The sequence below is a fragment of the Achroia grisella genome, unplaced genomic scaffold (assembly GCF_030625045.1).
Source record: "Achroia grisella isolate CSIRO2021 unplaced genomic scaffold, CSIRO_AGI_Agris_v1 utg126, whole genome shotgun sequence".
Lineage (NCBI taxonomy): Eukaryota > Metazoa > Arthropoda > Insecta > Lepidoptera > Pyralidae > Achroia > Achroia grisella.
In genome coordinates, this window is record NW_026712609.1 from 620,301 (window position 1) to 638,404 (window position 18,104).

At 28.8% G+C, this 18,104-nt stretch overlaps 1 protein-coding gene across 1 annotated transcript; it reads right to left on the reverse strand.

The window, feature by feature from the left end:
- Positions 1-2,605: 2,605 nt before the first annotated feature.
- LOC131854988 (luciferin 4-monooxygenase-like) lies at positions 2,606-17,654 on the reverse strand. The gene is made up of 11 exons (XM_059206186.1): positions 17,508-17,654; positions 13,124-13,331; positions 9,429-9,615; positions 8,933-9,055; positions 8,411-8,576; positions 7,465-7,602; positions 7,239-7,364; positions 6,870-6,950; positions 6,457-6,603; positions 3,027-3,192; positions 2,606-2,757 (listed from the first exon to the last, which is right to left on the reverse strand). Exons 1-11 carry the CDS (start codon positions 17,652-17,654, stop codon positions 2,606-2,608), a joined length of 1,641 nt encoding a protein of 546 aa, XP_059062169.1.
- Positions 17,655-18,104: the final 450 nt, after the last annotated feature.

Genomic DNA, 18,104 nt, shown 5'->3' on the forward strand with positions numbered 1-18,104 from the left:
TAAAAACAAAAATGTGATCGTATTTTTTTGATGTTTCAATCTCCAGCGTAAATTCAGCAATATTATCTTTATTTATATTTAATATCAGCTTGGATATTGGGACTGCAACCGAGTTTATTTATTATTATTACCAATAAAATTTGAAATCGTACCATCCTCACGCCAGGTTTTTTTGAGACTGATAGAATGAACCATAATTTGAATCAAACCTTTTAGGTAACCATTTCGATACCAATTTGATGAGATTCCAAGTTATATACTCTTTTATACACTACACGATATCAATGCAATTTTAGAATGGATTTTGATGAAAATGATTAAATTATCAAGTATGATCGCAGATTATTTCCATATAAGTAACTATTAATTAATTTTGCGAAAACTGAACACAAATATATATTTATTTATTAAACAAGTGCGTTTAACATATGTAAGTTGAAAATTAGATCTAAAAATAATTCGCGAGCGAGCATGAATTGCGAAATACCAGCCCACCTTAATATCAAAGTATGCACGAGCCGTCAGAAGCAGAGTCAGAAAAACGGGGATACAAATTAATTGGAATAGTGAGTCGACGTCAGGTTCATCCTTTAGCTGCAGGATTGATTAGACGATTGCCGGGTAATTAATTGGATACATCCGGCGAATTCAATTCCTCTTTTTTGTCTCTTCGCTGTGATTAACTGGATCCTGTTTTTCTCTCCGTAATTGAATATTTCCCACTTTTCCTTTTAATAGTTCATCAGATTGCTTTCTTTTGTACACAAGACATTATATTAACATGTGTATCATAATCTATACAAACTTTATTGTTTATTAAGTTATAATAAGAACGACGTGAAAATTTTTAAGGAAGAATTGATAGATGTTTATTACTTTTTCATGCAAAAATCAATTTATTTAATCGAATGCAAAGTCGTAGATCGGTAGGTACATAGGAATTTCCCAAATTCACAAGGAAGTAAAAAATATATAGATCTTCTTATTTAATAAATTAGAAGAAGAAAATAATATAAAAGTTTACATGAAATACAGATATGGGCAAAACTGTGTGTCCATATATATTTATCTTCTCTATGTAGGTAAGCAAAAATGTTGAAAGGTGTAGCAAACGATCAAGTGTGAGGCAATGGCGGGAGATACGACGGGCGTTCCTTCGATCAACGAGAATTTGAAACTTTGATGGCACACCTCTTTCGGTAGATTCAACCCACTTTAGTTTATGGAGGTTCCATTTTATTACTTCAGTTTCCTACGTCTTGCATTTCGGATATCTAGGCATTACGAGAGCCGACAAAGCGCGAAAATTTAGAAGTGTTGAAAGCGATGTCTTTTTGATATTAGGACCATTTTTCTGTAAGTGTAGGTGATACATATATGAAATTATTATGAATCTAAAGCTAAGTTAAGTAAACTGTGTTTTATAAAATTTCCAAACGCGCGATTTGTTATGTTCGATATTAAGACTTTAAATAACGTACAGATAAGACTAGAATTATGTATTTTTTTAAATCGGACTTTAATTTTATAACTTTGTCAATATTTTAATGATAGATGTCGATTTACATTATCAGGATATTAATTATCAAATACTATAAATATTAGTGGCAAAAATAATACAGTTATAAAGTTCAGCATACTTTTATTTTCTTTTATAATTATGTTTATATTATGTTTTGCAATCGAACAGAAAAACAAAGTATAAAAAATATAACTGATTTATAATAATGTCTAGCACATTATTATAAATCAGTTATATTTTTTAATACATATTTCTAGTAATATATTAAATTAAATACTTACTTATAGTGACTTAAGATAACTTAAACTTTTAATTAGAACGTATTCTTACTTTATAATTTCATTAAAGCTAAGAGATGTTTTCTTTTATTTAAATTATGAGCTAGATAGAATAAATTTACTTACTCTATATTCGCAAAAAATAATGCACTTATCTTGTCGCGTAATTTAAAAAACTAGCAACATTATTTCATCCATTACCTGTCTCTATTGAACAAAAGATCCTTTTACATTAGTACTAAAATATACAGTTTACATTTCAATATATAATCCATTCATTCATTCCATCTGAAATTAGTGCATTATTTACCTACATAATATTTTCTAAATAAATACATATGATGTAAGTTAATTAATTAAACGACATTCACTGTAATCATAATATTTAAAATTATTAAAATTAAAATACAATGTGATATATCAAATTATAGATATATAATGTATATCTGTGTATTAATAAATATTTTTCATCAAGATGTTCTTAGAAAGTAATAATACCTTTGAAGATTTTTCTATTGATGATGTTAACATGCGTAGAGTATATTCAACGTATGTATGTTGTTCAATATACTCTACGCATGTTAACGTCATCAATAAGCACTTTATGTTTTGGAGGTTCAACAGTTATAGAAAGTTCTAATAGTATTATCTTAGAATATGTGTACAGTATTTTATAAAAACACAAGTCTTGCTAATGTTACGACTGTTACAATATTGGTACGTAATAATAAAAATTGTGTACATAGTATGTAGAAGGAATATGTGATATAAAAATGGCTTTCATTTTACTTTGTGAACTACCTTTTTAAGATTCATTCAAATCATTTATTAAAATCCTGTGAGCACCAAAAGCCATTTCCTTTACTTTGACTCGATGCATTTTCCCGGAAGCCGTTACTGGTATCCCAGGCGCGTAAAAGAAACCACCGTGTAGCTGCCGAGTATCCGGTAGTTCTTCTAAAAGACGTAATAAGTATATATTAGGTACTAGAAGAGAGAATTAAATTAAAACTATAGCATACCTTAAATTAAATTGTCTACGGTTAACCTATTGAAAGTTATAACTGTATAATGTTATATATTTAATTGATGTAAGTAATCATTATTTACAGACTACGACATATGTGTAGATAGGTATTACTTTAGTCATTAATATTATCTTTTATGGTACAAAGATATGTTTAAATTAAAAATATATTCTAGTGTTCGTTACTGTAATTAAGTACCTTTTATTAAATTGAAGATCTCTTGTGGATTTATCTGCTGACCGTTTTTCTTTACAATAGCAGCTACTGGCACCTCAGTTAGGAATTCATCTGGTATGCCCACAACGCATACCTCGGCGACAGCTGGATGTTTCTTGATAATATTCTCTAATTGCAACGGCGATATCTAACAAAAAATAAACATATGTAGATAATTAATATGGTGTTAAATTCATGAGAAACTATAAAAATATTTCAAGTAAAGAAGAGACAATAATCGTAACGTTAATCGTTGTCGTTCGTTTTAGGAATCCATTTTCGAAAATTTTTCATTTATTTCTAAATTGTTCGAGTGTGGACATCGTAGGACCGGGTAATATCCCGGTCCTACGATGTCCACACTTGAACTAAAGGATAGGAACATAAATCTGATGGTAAATATATATATATATATATATATATATATAAGAGAGAAATTGGTTATTGTAAGGATTAATCATGTCCAACACTGTTATCATGGAATGTACATAATGTAAATTAAACATTTGTTTAGTGAGTAACATGAAGGTTCTCAATTCAATCGTACATTTATGTGTATGTTATACGATCTTTTCTATAAAATGGATCAGATTTAATGATCCATTTTTCGATTGTTAGCGAACGTATTATGGTACCTATTATATAATTTTTGTCTGGTTTGGTAATCATTGGTGTCATGGTTTGTTTATTATTTTTCTACAGAACAGAATATATTTTTTTGATTAATCACCATTTCTTTTATATACATACATGTAGTATTGTGATTATCAGAGAAAATTGATTTATTTGAAAACAGAAATTATCGATAATACAATAAAAATGGTAAGACAAATTGCAAGGTCTACTTCTTTAGACGTTTTCTTAAAATTAAGACTGAAAGCATGAGGTAATATATCAGCATGACTTTCTTATAATCTGATCTAATTAGGAGAGTGTTACTCTATAATTTTATAAATAGACTTATAGATACTTTACAATCGAATCCTACTGAATCCTCACTCTGCCAATATCTGGTTTTAATTGTCTGGGTAGTTTTCAATCAATACGGAGCTTGTCTATCTTGTAGACCTCTATTTTATTGGCCGTTTAATTAAAAATGTTACGAGAATGAACAAAGAATGTTCAGTTCTTTATTTGAGCTTTTGTCGTCAAATAGGCCATTATAGTTATTTTGGCTGACTTTGTGTTACACTTTTACTCGATATGATATATTATGATAAAGTTCAGAGCTTAAAGAAGCTTTAGAGCTTTGTGTTTATATTATACGATATTAACAATAACTTTGTGACTTTAATGTATACGTAAATATTTAATTTACTCTGTCGAGGTATTATATAGGTACCTATGGATAACTCTCAACTCAAATTTAGTAGCAATAACAACACTATACAAAGAGATCCAATTTAAACTTTACAGAATTATATTATCACTAAGAAACAACCAAGATATGGGATGGAATGTAATTATCAATATTAGTATCTACCGTTATGAACATTTTGAATAGACGGAAATATGTGTAATGAATTAATTTAAAATTGTAATTTCTATAACAATAATAATAACTTTGGACAATTCGGCCAGCGCCATGCAGTACCAAGGTAAGTAGAGCATTTGTTACAGATACTAGATAAGTAATAAAAATACTAAATATATATTTTTTTTTTGCAAATAGGCTCATGACATATGTACAAAATGTCCAGACCGATAAAACAGCCATATTCATGAATTCAATTGTTTGACATTGTGCGAGGAAACGAACCCATGACTATACAAATAAAGCGGTGTAAAACCTCATTATTGACTTAACCATCTTAAAATTAGCCATAGACGGAATATATTCTCTTCTCTGTGTGCGTAGTATTTGGAATAAAAATCTATAGGCGACACATTTATCTACTCGGTTACACAATTTACCAGTCACTCGGAAAAAAATTGGAAGTAAAATATTTTTTTTTGTACAAATATAAGTATAATTTTGTATCATATATGTAGGTACAACATAAAATATAGTTCATCATCATCTGATTCCTCGTTATCCTATTAATTTTAAATCGGCGTAATATGTTTTTTCCTTTATTCATTCCTGTTCGCAGTTATCTAGTTATTTCTTGCCATATCATCTTTTACACAGTTCATACATTTCTTTTTCGGCCAACTTCTGCCTTAGTAACCATTATTGCCTAAGTGCAGTTCACTTTCATTAAAATATTTTCTTTAGTTCCTAATTATAGTGTACATAGTATAATAGTCTTATTGAAATAAAATAATTCGATTCATATTGTAAGTAATTTCTTTGTATGTTTTCCCGACAAAGTAGGTACTAAAGGGCAATTAATAATATAATATAATCAATAACTATTATTTATAAAAAAAATCATACAATATTATAAAGTACCTAAAGCTCTGACTCCTACCTGTGACAGTGTTCATATGACTAGTTTGATTTTATCTTATGCTATAAAATTTGTTTATGTCCTTCTCGATCTCAAATACCATACGGATTGTTTTGTCGATCTGTTAAAATGAAAGAGTTAACAAAAAACCAAGCTTTTCCTTTTAAGTATGTAGGTAATATATGGGTGGATATTAAGATTTGAGTATTTTATAATAAATGTCAATTTATTCTACTATATTATATGCGACATTGCTTCAGTTGTATCTATCGGAGCGTAAACAGAATTCTCGTAAGTCTAGATTGCTTCACGCCCGATGATTTTGCATCTCACTTGGTATCTTATTTACTTTGAGTAGGTAGCGTATGTATTTATGCGAATATTTATAATATTAATCATAATAGAATCAGAAAATGAACAATTGAATATAATGAGATCAAATGAAAGAATATACTTTCCTATACATAATTACCACATAAAAGTCTGCATGTCTGTATGTTACAGTTTGAAGGTTGTACAGTTAAACCATTTTTTTATAAATTTGTGTATAATATCATGGGACCAAATTGAAGAAGAACGTAGAACACGTTTTATTGCACAAGTAAAACTTGAAGGGTCTGGGGGAAAATAGGGGATGGAAGTAAGGTACCCATTTTTGCGAGTAATCCTTTGGCAATATGAGTACGTACTATTTCTGTGCGAATATAGTTACGTGTATATACAATAATTTTTAATTCCATATCATATATGATCTAAGTGGTTCAGATGTTTACCACATCGCTTTACTTCCGATGGTCGCAGGTTCGATTCCTCGCACGATGCAATAATTTGTATTAATGGATATGATTGATAGTATTGGTATGGGTATTTTCTATGTATATACATATATAGTGCATGTATGAAAAAATATAAGTATTTGATATCCATGATACTATTTATGTATATTAAGCGATGGTTGCCACTTTCTATCAGGCAGGCCATCAATATTCTACTTATATAAAAAATATATTGAAACTTACAAAATGTCCAGCGCTTTTGATTAGAAGTCGTTTTCTTTCGACGAAGTAGTAATTATTATCGTTGTCTTTGTAGAATATGTCACCAGTTTTTAACCACCCATCTTCTGTTAACATTTTTCTAGTTTCTTCAAGATTGTTTAAATATCCCTGAAAAGTAATAATTTTTAATATTGTAAATTCTTTTGTTTTACTATTAATAGTAGCTTTTCTCTAAAAAGTGGACGAATTATTGTGCCCCGAAACAAAAGTAAAAGAATATTTCTTTAGTTTTGGGTGCAAGAAATAATTGTATAGGTAACTAAAATAATACACTTATAATGTGTACATATTCAAATTTCCATTATAATGTATACGTATACGAAAATGTCAAAAATTTGTAATACTAGCAATAAACTGTACCTAATATGTCTTACCTTAAAGAAAGAATTTCCTTTTATCCAAAGTTCACCACTTTTGAAAGGTTTTTCTATATTAAAACCATTATCATCCACTAGCTGAAATAAGTATATAATATATATAAATAAGTAGTTTAAAGAACATGTCTTTTACCTAATAAATATTTATCTATTTAGCGTGATATAAGATTAAATATTGTTAATTATACATATTTGCAAAGTAAATAAATGTTATAACATATTGAATTTTACTGGTAAACAAATGCTGACAGTCATAGAAAAATGTAATGCAGTCCAGATAACGAATTAAATCTCATTGCTTTGAATTCTAAGTACATTTCACTAATATTTTAGTAAATTAGTTAGAGATATAAATCAATAACATACCCTATACTCATTGTATTCGAAAGGTTTTCCAACTGATCCCAATGGGGTTGATCGCGTATAATTAAAACCCGGCACAAGAAGTTCTGTCATTCCGTAGACTAAATACAGAAATGCATTAGTTCTGGACTAAAAAGAGAAAAATATAAAATATGTATATTAGATATAGAATACAATAATAATATGAACACTTATAAAAAACTACTGGTACTATAAAATGTTTACTAACTTTCATTAAATCTAATAGAGGTTTTTCAACAGTACTGCCGGATATAAGGATGTATTTGAAGCAGGTCAGATCGCAAATTTTCTCGGTGCCATGTAAAAATTGTCCCAACAAGTAAGGCGTCCAAGCAGTCACATGAGGCTGTAAATGTATAAAATTTTATAATAATTCTACTATGAAATGTTGTATTTCTTTTTTTTCCAAAAGGTGTCCTTATACTTTAAGAAATAAATATTATTAAATAGAGTTACAAATAATGAACTTAGTGAAACAACGTCATTTTACAGAATGATCGGATTATTACATCGTATAGTATATAATTATAAAATATCCCCCGCCGCGTTAGGCTATATGTCCACGCTAATCTCTAAAATTACCAAATGGATTTTAATGGTTTCCATAGATTTCTGACGAAGAAAATGACTGCATCAGACATCATTTTGTTGCTGTATAATTTGATAAGGTTTTATATAAATTAATAGAAATATCTGTGCAATGACCGGCATGAAGTATAATGATTTAGTTATTTACTTGTATGAAGTTCTACTTATCAATAACAAAACAAGTATAAAAATAAACGAGGAAAAGATAATGAATTTATCTAATAAACTGTATCTAATTCAAAATTAGGTAACAATCTAAAGAATTTAGACCACGAAGAATTTCATAATGTATTTTCTCTTTATATTCTCTCTTTTAATTTTTCATATAAGCACTTAGGTTAAGTTACACGTAGCACAGTGTACAGATAGTGTTCAGTAAGGTATGTTCTTGTTAATAAATTACTGCTACACTATTATTAACCTAGTAATTATCTAGCGTACATATTTTGTATTCTGTAATTTGTGTGAATCTAATATAATTAGATTAAGACATAAACTAACTTTAACTAACTTAAATTTTAAAACATAATTATAATTTATATTTTAATGATCTATAAATCTTTTACCTTGTATTTGTTTATTGTGACGATGAGAAGTTGTGGTGTTAGAGGAACAGACATCTGAAGTCTTGTATATAATCTTAGGGGCCCAGAAATGAATAATACGAGTGAAGATAACCATTGGAATGTTGACATTGTCAGAGTTAGTTCTAAAGGATCTGTGAATGGTGTCCTGAAAAAAGACAATTATTTTGAAATAGCAGCGTATATATATATATATATTTATATATTCTACTATATATATAAAGTTATACATTTTTTACGGATACATCCAGAAAGTTTGAAAGAACTTTAGAAAAACAATAACCACGCCGCTGTGCCGAGTCATATTGCCACAATAGCAATAATAGTACTATTGAATATTATATAGATGTTAATATTGTTATTATTTTTAATATTATATAATATTGTTCTTTGTGTTGAAGCATTGTCTCCGTTATATCGTCAATCTTAGACTATACCGGTGCTTACTACATCAGAACACTGATACATAATACAATAAAATAATTATTACGAGTTTATACTGACCACCAGCATCGTATTCCGTTTAGTACAGTATCGTATGGTATAATTGCTACTTTTGGAAGTCCCGTCGTCCCACTTGTCAACATTAACCATGCTGCTATTTTAGACTGGTTGAATTCGTTAGGCCTAAGAAATAAATAATATGGTTATTGTTATATACTTGTTATTAAGTGGAATATATAACAATACTACTAATTATATTAGAGATTCACTCTCATGATATTTCAGTCTTTTGTTATCTTGTAGCACGTTAGATGATAATAATATGATGCCCGTAATAAAGTCTTGGTCGATCGCTGTCAGTACCAAGGCTTAAAAGGTCATTGTTTATATGTACATTAAGGGCTTTCTTTTCAATAATAATGACTGAAAAAACACAACGCATAATTTAAAAAAAAAAACTTTTATAAGTGCGTATTTAAACGCCTAGTAAATGACTCCAAGCAAAGGAGTAAACACAGGTAGCCATTTTCAGTTACGGGTATATCAACATACTCACCGGAAGCCAATTTCAGTGCCGTTGTATGCCTTTATAAAATTTTCCAAGTTATCGCTCTCGTCGTCGAAAATTACAATTTTCCCCTCCTGATTGTTTCTTATGAACGCTTCTTTAACGTGTTTCACGTTATTTGTTTGACAGAACACCATTTTTGGATTAATGTACGGGAAAAGTTCCTTAAGATCGGCTAAAATGTAGTAAACACAAATTAATCGAGAGGACGGTCATTAGACGGCAGAGGACTTGCAATCTCCATCGGGACCCTAAAATAAACTTTTAGCAGTAATCAGTACAGCTCAAAAAAAATAAAAGTTTGGCTTTTTGTCGTCTTTTTGCTGACAAAAGCGTATTAAGCGCTGAATTAGAATAAAGTCCCTGAAATTACTGACGTAGACAGACTAAGCTTGTAATAAATGTTATCTTTTATTTCTCAACTATTTTCAGTCTATGAAGGATACTTAAGAATGAGCTAGCGCGTAATATCATTGAAATAATGGTATATATTTCAATGATATTACGCGCATCTCTTATTATAAATTTAATAAAAATATAGCAATGATTGACAAATCCATAAATTAGTATATCGTTCAATATAATTTATGATATATACCTATTGATAAGTAATAAATGTTATTGTTATTTTAATATTTAAAAATTAATATTTGTGACACAAATAATAAACTAAGTATTTATTTTATACAATTAATTCATACGATACAATTATGTTATACTTTAATTATGATATTTTGATGATCATAATGTAACATTATGTGCTTCTTAAAGTTAATACGATAATCAATATAGGTTAGTTACCAGCTAATAAGTTTAGGAATCATAATTAAAATCATCTACAACTACAACTAAATAAGGGTTGGGATATTTTACACAACGCCCTCGGTGGTCTAGTGGTTCAGCTCGTCGCGTTACTTCCGATGGTCGTGGGTATTTTTTATTGGACTGGGTATTTTCTATATACATATATTATTAGTCATCCATGCTATAAATCACTGATACACTTCATTATTATAATAGGTACTTAGAAATCGAAATTAAAATCAGCCATGTTGTTGTTATCAAAGCGTGATTGCAAAAATAAATCAAAACAATATGTAATCTGTGAATATAGGCAGGTGAGCGCCTTATAGAGAGACAAAGAAATATGTATTTTTATCGATATGACCTGAACTGTTAGTAAAACTATAATTGGCAATTATACTTTTGAACACGTCAAACAAAGGGCCTTTTTCTATATGTCAGGAAAGTGTTGTTATTTTTTATACGTTTTGTTGCATGTAGATGTGGGGAAAAAATATCTAAATAATAATAGGAATATTACAGAATACAGTTATAAAATAAAATAATTGGATTATAATTTTTAATTACTAAATAATATTTCTTCTTAATAATTTGGGTCAAAGCATTTTACCAAATTAAACAGTATGATTAAGTAATGAGTGCATTTCGGTAAGTTGAGTTAGCATGATTGTATGTAATATTATCTCTTGACTATTTTCTTGCTTTAAGACTGATGAGGAAGAACATTACACAATAATAGTTACAGTGATTCCTCAACTGAACTAAAATAATATGTTCTAGGTATGATAACTGCAATAAATTTATAAACTGCTACAATATTAGAGTCTTTATGGGTAAAAGTAAGAATACATTTACAATACCAACTCGTACTGCTTGCATACATAGACTACGGTGGTCACTTGTTTCGGCACTGATGCGAAATATATTATATATGGTTATTTTGCTAATTGTAAAAAAAAAACAGTTTATTTAGTTTACTCCTTTTTCTAGTATAGTATACTTTCGATACTTTTTATGACTTACTCTACATTATTTCTGTAGGTATTCTTATACTAATTAATCGTACTCAGTGACAGCGAGTAGATACTCGATTAAATTAGGTAATTCGGAGCGATTAATTGGGCTTAGACTTATTTATTATTTGTGATAAATAGTTCCAGTTGAGTAGTAAGAGAGTAACTGTACATACATTTACGTTATCTAGTCTGGTGGGGAATGGCGGTGGTGGGTAAAATAGGTGCTATACAAACAAATCATACAGTAAATTTTTGGTGGTTTAGACATTGTAAAGCCATTTGCTATAATAATTAATTTGCTACAATAGTTACTTTTTTTTATTAAAAACTATATTTAATAAATCTATTATAAAGTAATGTATACACAAATAAAGAAATGGCATTACAAAGATGTTTATTTTTTTTCTTCTTAAAGTTTTCATTTTTTATATACGTGGTACAAAATACGCGTAGTTGGAGGTAAGTCGATTTGTATGCAGTAATGTAGGTGCTTTTAAAGAAAAGTAAAATGAAACTAAGAGAGAAAGAGAATTAGAGGAAATTAAAAATGTATGGACAATACATTGATATCACCGAGTTCTTACTACTACCTAAGATATGTGTTCACATAACGTAAGTAGGTACTTAATTAAAAGCAACAACAACAACTGTGACTAACTACCGCACAGCAACTGTTACAATAAAAGTTGCTATTCATATGATATTCATCTATTACAACTGCCTACTAATTCAATCTTTATCTTTCCATACAATAAAGACTGAATGGGTGAACACTGTTTAGTCTGTTTATTTGTGAATGTGTTAAAGTTTCACATAGAAAATTTGGAAGAATTTTGAAAATTTGATCAACCTACAGCGTAAATTAAACTGACAAAAATACCCCTAATTTTATGGTAATCTCAATACCCTACCTACTATTTTATTAAATTTATTAATAAAATAATTAATGTATTATAGATACGTTATTTATTTTTGTCATTAGAGTATCAACAGTAGACGAGGATTGTAAATGCCTACGCATACGAAGTCGGGGGCACTACTAATATTGAATATTGCTTTTAATTAAGTGTTTATAATAGCGTTGATAACGTACCTACTTGATTTATATATGATAGTTGATAATAAGCACGTCATATGATTAAATGTATTGGATATTAATCAAAACACGATTAAACATATCAATCATAACTATCATAAAAATTGTAATGGAATTATAATTTATAATCTTTCCGGTGTATCCCTCATCACCGCTATTAGGGGTCTTTGTAAACTGATTAATTTGGTAATCATTGTCTCTATCATAAAAATATATTTCGTAATAAAATTGTATCCGGTTATTATATTCTTAAACGAAAAAATAACAAGAAAATATTATCGAATCGAAATTTGTAATTTATTTGTTAATTTGTTTTGATCTTCTTTTGTCTGTAAATCGTACTAGTACAATTAATATTAGATGGTTAAAGAAAATTTGGGAGAGTGTGGCGATTTTATTTACATCGCCCAGCTATATATACCATTGCGTAGTAACAATTTGTATTGATGATAAGTATCCAGTGGAACATGAATTACTTATCTGCACACGTTGTAATATTAATTTTTCTTTTATTATTATGTACAAACCTTACCTCATCACCTCCAAATATGCTTGTTTGCCGTCATCGTGTTGTAAAAGGAACAAAATTACATACTTATAGATATAGAACCAAGAAAGAGCTAAAAAACTTTAAGAGTTGGTAAATAAACAATAAAATTAAATAGCAGACTAAGACTATAGTAGACTAAGGTGAGGCATTGTATGTAAATACAATACCACTGAGTTATCAATACTCAAGTAAACTGTTATGAATGGGTTATTCTTACCTAATGTAATATTTGGATCCATTCCGCACATTGAGAATCCATGAAAGTGACATGCATAGTATGGAACAGCTATATCCAAGTGGTTGGGGCCCATTACGACTACCGCATCGCCGGGTTGTAATCCATAATTACTCATTGCACTAGCTAGCCGCATGCTTCGAGTTGCAACTGACAGGTTCGTTTCACTGGTACCGGTTGCTGCATCGATCTGTTGCATACCAAATAATTCTTGGTTACCTAATATTTTTATATACGTGAAACTTGTATTTGATATTTTATTTCTACCGATATAGACTGTAATCCAGACTTGGGTGGGTTCTTCAATCTTACCTATATCAGTCGACAAGTAGTCTGTGTGTTGCGGTTGTAGGGTGAGAAAATGCAGTCATATTCAGCAATACGGAATGTCAAAGTATGAGCGCTGTTACTGGCGTCAATTGTTAGCGTGATGTTAAGGACATCACGTTATCATGTGATGCCCGTAATGCTATTCCTGTATATAGGTGATGGTTACCACTTACTATCAGTTTTCAATTAACTAAAGAAATACGAGTATATTCAATCAATATAAATAATCTCTAACTAGAGATAAACTAGAACTTCGTATCACCTATAAAGTAAGATTCAAAACGAACTTTATCTATAACAAGTAATCCAAAGTACGGATTTCTATACAAAATTACAAAATGTTTATCTTTAATTCTCTTAGCTTTACTAATCATCCGAAATTATTGAATAAAAACAACATTTAATTTAATAATTAATTTTGGGATGAATCTTCAGCAATTATTTTCTATATAGGAGTATGACTTATAAATATATGTGTCCCAGGTTTTATGTCAAACGTTATACATATTCCATTATGAAACGTTTACAGGAACTATTTATATGTAGTAATGTGTGGTGTTAGCGTTTAAAATACGAGTTCAAACTTCAAACTCAGCTTACAGTCATCAAAATAATAACTTTAAGACTACAATTTGAATTTGAAATGTTCCCTTTGTTAATAATACTAGTATATACTATAGAATATATAAGTTGTTATCTAAATTAATGAATTAAATACATGTAATAAAATAAAGCATTTTAAAAATGTTCTAATCTAATTCACTTTTTTTACTACTCCAATAATCTAAATTATTTTGCTGTTTTATTTTATATCAGGTGTAACAAAAAAGCTAGTAATATTAATTTAATTGTTACTGCCATGTTATTATCTACTATTGTCAATATCTACTTTACTGTATTTATTTATTATACAAAACTACATTTTTATAAATGTCGTCGTTATGTACAACATACCTATAAAGTAAACTACAAAGATGTAAATATATTATATTTTAATCAAACAAATCAACAAAACAATGTCTTTTGATTGATTTTGACCACATTGGTGGTCTAGCGATCTAGCACACCGCTTTACGTCTGACGGTCGCGGGTTCGATTCCTCGCACGGCACAAACATTTGTATTTGTAAATGTATTGTATTACTTCTAGTATTTGCAAAACTGTAATGAATGAATTAATGTCAATAAGATATTATTGCTTCCAATATTCTTATTTTCTGATTTGAGGATAATATATTACTGAAGGTAAACTTTGTCATTCAAATTGTTGCTCTAAATTTAAAAATGTCTCAATAAAGAAAAATGTACACTGATATTTTATGGGCCTCCATAATCCATGTTGTTCTATATAAGTACTTAGAGACGAGAAAAAAGACCTACAAGTACTTAAATGTCAACATACATTTAAATACTTGCAGGTCTTTATACTTGTAATTATATATCGTGTATAATTCCTTCTCCATGTGTACGTTTCTTATATGTAAAAAAAGGCTATAGGCTGGAGCTGTATAGGCTTATGACGATTACCCCTGAATTTTATCAATTTTATAGTATTATACTATAGACGATAAAGGAATAATAGCTCATCTTGTATCAAGCAGAATAGTTTAAAAACGCTATTTGAGTAATGTAATCTATTTCGACTGTACACACGAACAAAACGGCGAGCGCAGTTGGTTTCTAAACATGTACCTACTTTATACATACTTGCTTACAATTAATTATAATATTGTATTGAGCAATTAAACTATTTACAAATGTATATACAGATGAGACAGCTTAAAAATATTGTGTGTATAATGTATTGACTACTAAGCACATAGTAACTGATGACAAAGACGAGAAATGTGCACTTTGGAATTCATTTGAAAATATTTAATTAAGCAATTAATGTAATATTACTTCATTTCATATGCTAATTAAACATCTGTTAATTGAAGATAAATATATAATGAGAGCAGAGATTCATATTAGAGTATAATTCAAGTAAATTCATTTTCGACAAAATAAACATTAGTCTGCTCTATTTTACATTACCTAGTTACCTGGCATTTTCATTTACAACCTATCTTTAAAAGAAATAAATTAAAAAATGATAACTGTTTCCATGTATGGGTACTGTATTTAATATCGTTTGCAAGCTTTAAGTAAATTCTAACTGTTGTCTAATAACCGATTGGGTCTTCTTTTATATTAATTGGAAATTGTTCATGATTTGTTTTTTTATTGTTAACTAGCTACTCGCCCCGGCTTCACCCGGGTGTATTATGTATTATACATATAAACTTTGCTCTTGAATCACTCTATCTATTAAAAACCGCTTCAAAATCCGTTGCGTAGTTTTAAAGATTTAAGCATACATAGGGACGGACAGACAGCGATAGCGACTTTGTTTTATACTATGTAATGAGGACTCTATGTACGATGTTGGTATATCATTAAATAAAATAGGTATCATAAATGTAGGTAGTTTTAAGAAAATTCCTTATACAGGTATATACCTAAGGCATTTTGTTGTTTAGGCGTGTTTTGCAAATATGAATTATTTACAGAGAAGATATTGCAAAATAAGATCTAACAAGACGATAGATTTACTTATTATTTGAATTTTGAGTTAAAATTTTGTTATCAACTATTCGTAATTACATCATTCCAAAACAAAGTAATCTATAATTTTAATACAAAGATTAATCTATAAAAGTAGGTCAGATAACTATTTAAGATTTCCTAATAATACACATGCTTTAAATGTTTGTTTTGTAATAGTGACCTTGTAAACATGATTTCTTAATGTCAATTTGAACCAATTTATTGGAAAATATTTGGTAAAATTACTATTATTAATATCCATAGAATTATAATTTCATATAGTTATTTCATATATATGGCGTATAAGAAGATTTTAACGCTTCAACTTTTTATAAAAAAATACTTTTTTTTTAACCTACTACATATCAAATAATATTTTATGAAGAGCGCGAGTTACAGATGCATCTTAGTAATTTTAAAATACATTTTTTTTTAATTCTGAAATCGATTCTTTTCAGACATTAGTGTTAACGTTCTCTAAAAAAGAAATTAAAAAAAATCTATCTGTCGAAATTGAATAATATTGATATTATTTTTTGTAATGTTAATTCTTCTCAACCTGATATTTAGATTTGGGATTTCAAAGAAATTTCTATGGCGATCGACTGATTCAATTTAATTGCGAATTCAGATGTAATAAGAAAAAATATAAAATAATTTTATTAGTATGTTTTACTTTTCAATACTTTTGTTATTTGAATGTACCTTTGACAGTCTCCCTGTGATATATATTAAAAATATTGTATACTTGTCTATTTTATAATAGACAAGTAATTTGTCTATGGTAAAAATAAAAGATATCTATGGAAGAACCAGTAAATGGAGAGTTTTGTAAAACAATTAAAATGGTGTGTTTTTTTTAGAAATATAAAAGGCTATTTGATTTTGAAATTGTATTTTATTCACAAGGTGTCACGGACGGCCCGGACACTATACCCTGCGTCTGTTACTTTGTCATCGTAAATAACTTTAGGCTTTAGTTAATATTCTAAAAACCCTTTAAGACAAGATATTAATACAAACAAAATGTATGTCTACATTTACTATTTTATTAGAATTAACAATTTCTGTTTGTGCCAAATTAAGTATTTAGATAATGCATGTATTTTATAATTGAGATTTACACTTTTCCTACATAAGTTTAGAGTATTGTATATTGTTATTACAATTAAAATTAAAAATTAAATTTAAATTTAAGAGAGATCTCCCATTTCTCTGTTAAGGATTGTTAATAATAAGGACTAGTGATCCAATTTCTAGTGGTTAATTCCAGAATCATTAATCACGATGGGCTAACTGACCTAATTTCAAACTCATCCTATTATCATCCGTATGTATACCTACACACAATAACGCACACAATTTTAATTTCTTCCACACACAAAAAATAGAGGTATCCAAGAGTAGAAGAAGTAGTAGTATTTAGTAGATGTATTTTCAATACCAACCTGATTCAACATGTCAGGCTGCTCCAACATGCCTTGCAATACAAGATGTCCAATGTGACACTTTTCCGGAAAAATGTTGTACTTCTGCGCTGATCTCAACCTTAATTCCTTAATACGTTTACTTATATGAACTTCTTTGACACCCATTATGAAGAGTTAAAGTATATTTGAAATTTAGAGAAACACTGACTGCTAATGTTTGCAATGGAACACTTATAAGTAAATAATAAATAATGGTTTTGCTCTGAACTAATATATAAAGCAAGCTCGACTGTTATCTCAAATTAGTATTCGTAATAGTTTCTAAATTTTCCTTGCTTAATTGATAATATGTATACAGCTATCATCTATATCAGCGTACTTTTTGATATAAGACTACACAGAAGTACATGTCTTCTTGTGCGTAGCTTCTAGTCCACCTGTTGGCATTGTTTTGTAAACAGGTTAGATATCTGTAATAAAAACAAAAGAGATATAAACAAATATAATTACGCAAATAATTTCCGCTTGGACTAATGTACAATTCTATAGCACTATACATATACATATATGGTGGTGGTTAGCGCTGTTTTTAAATATTAGACACCTTTTATTAAC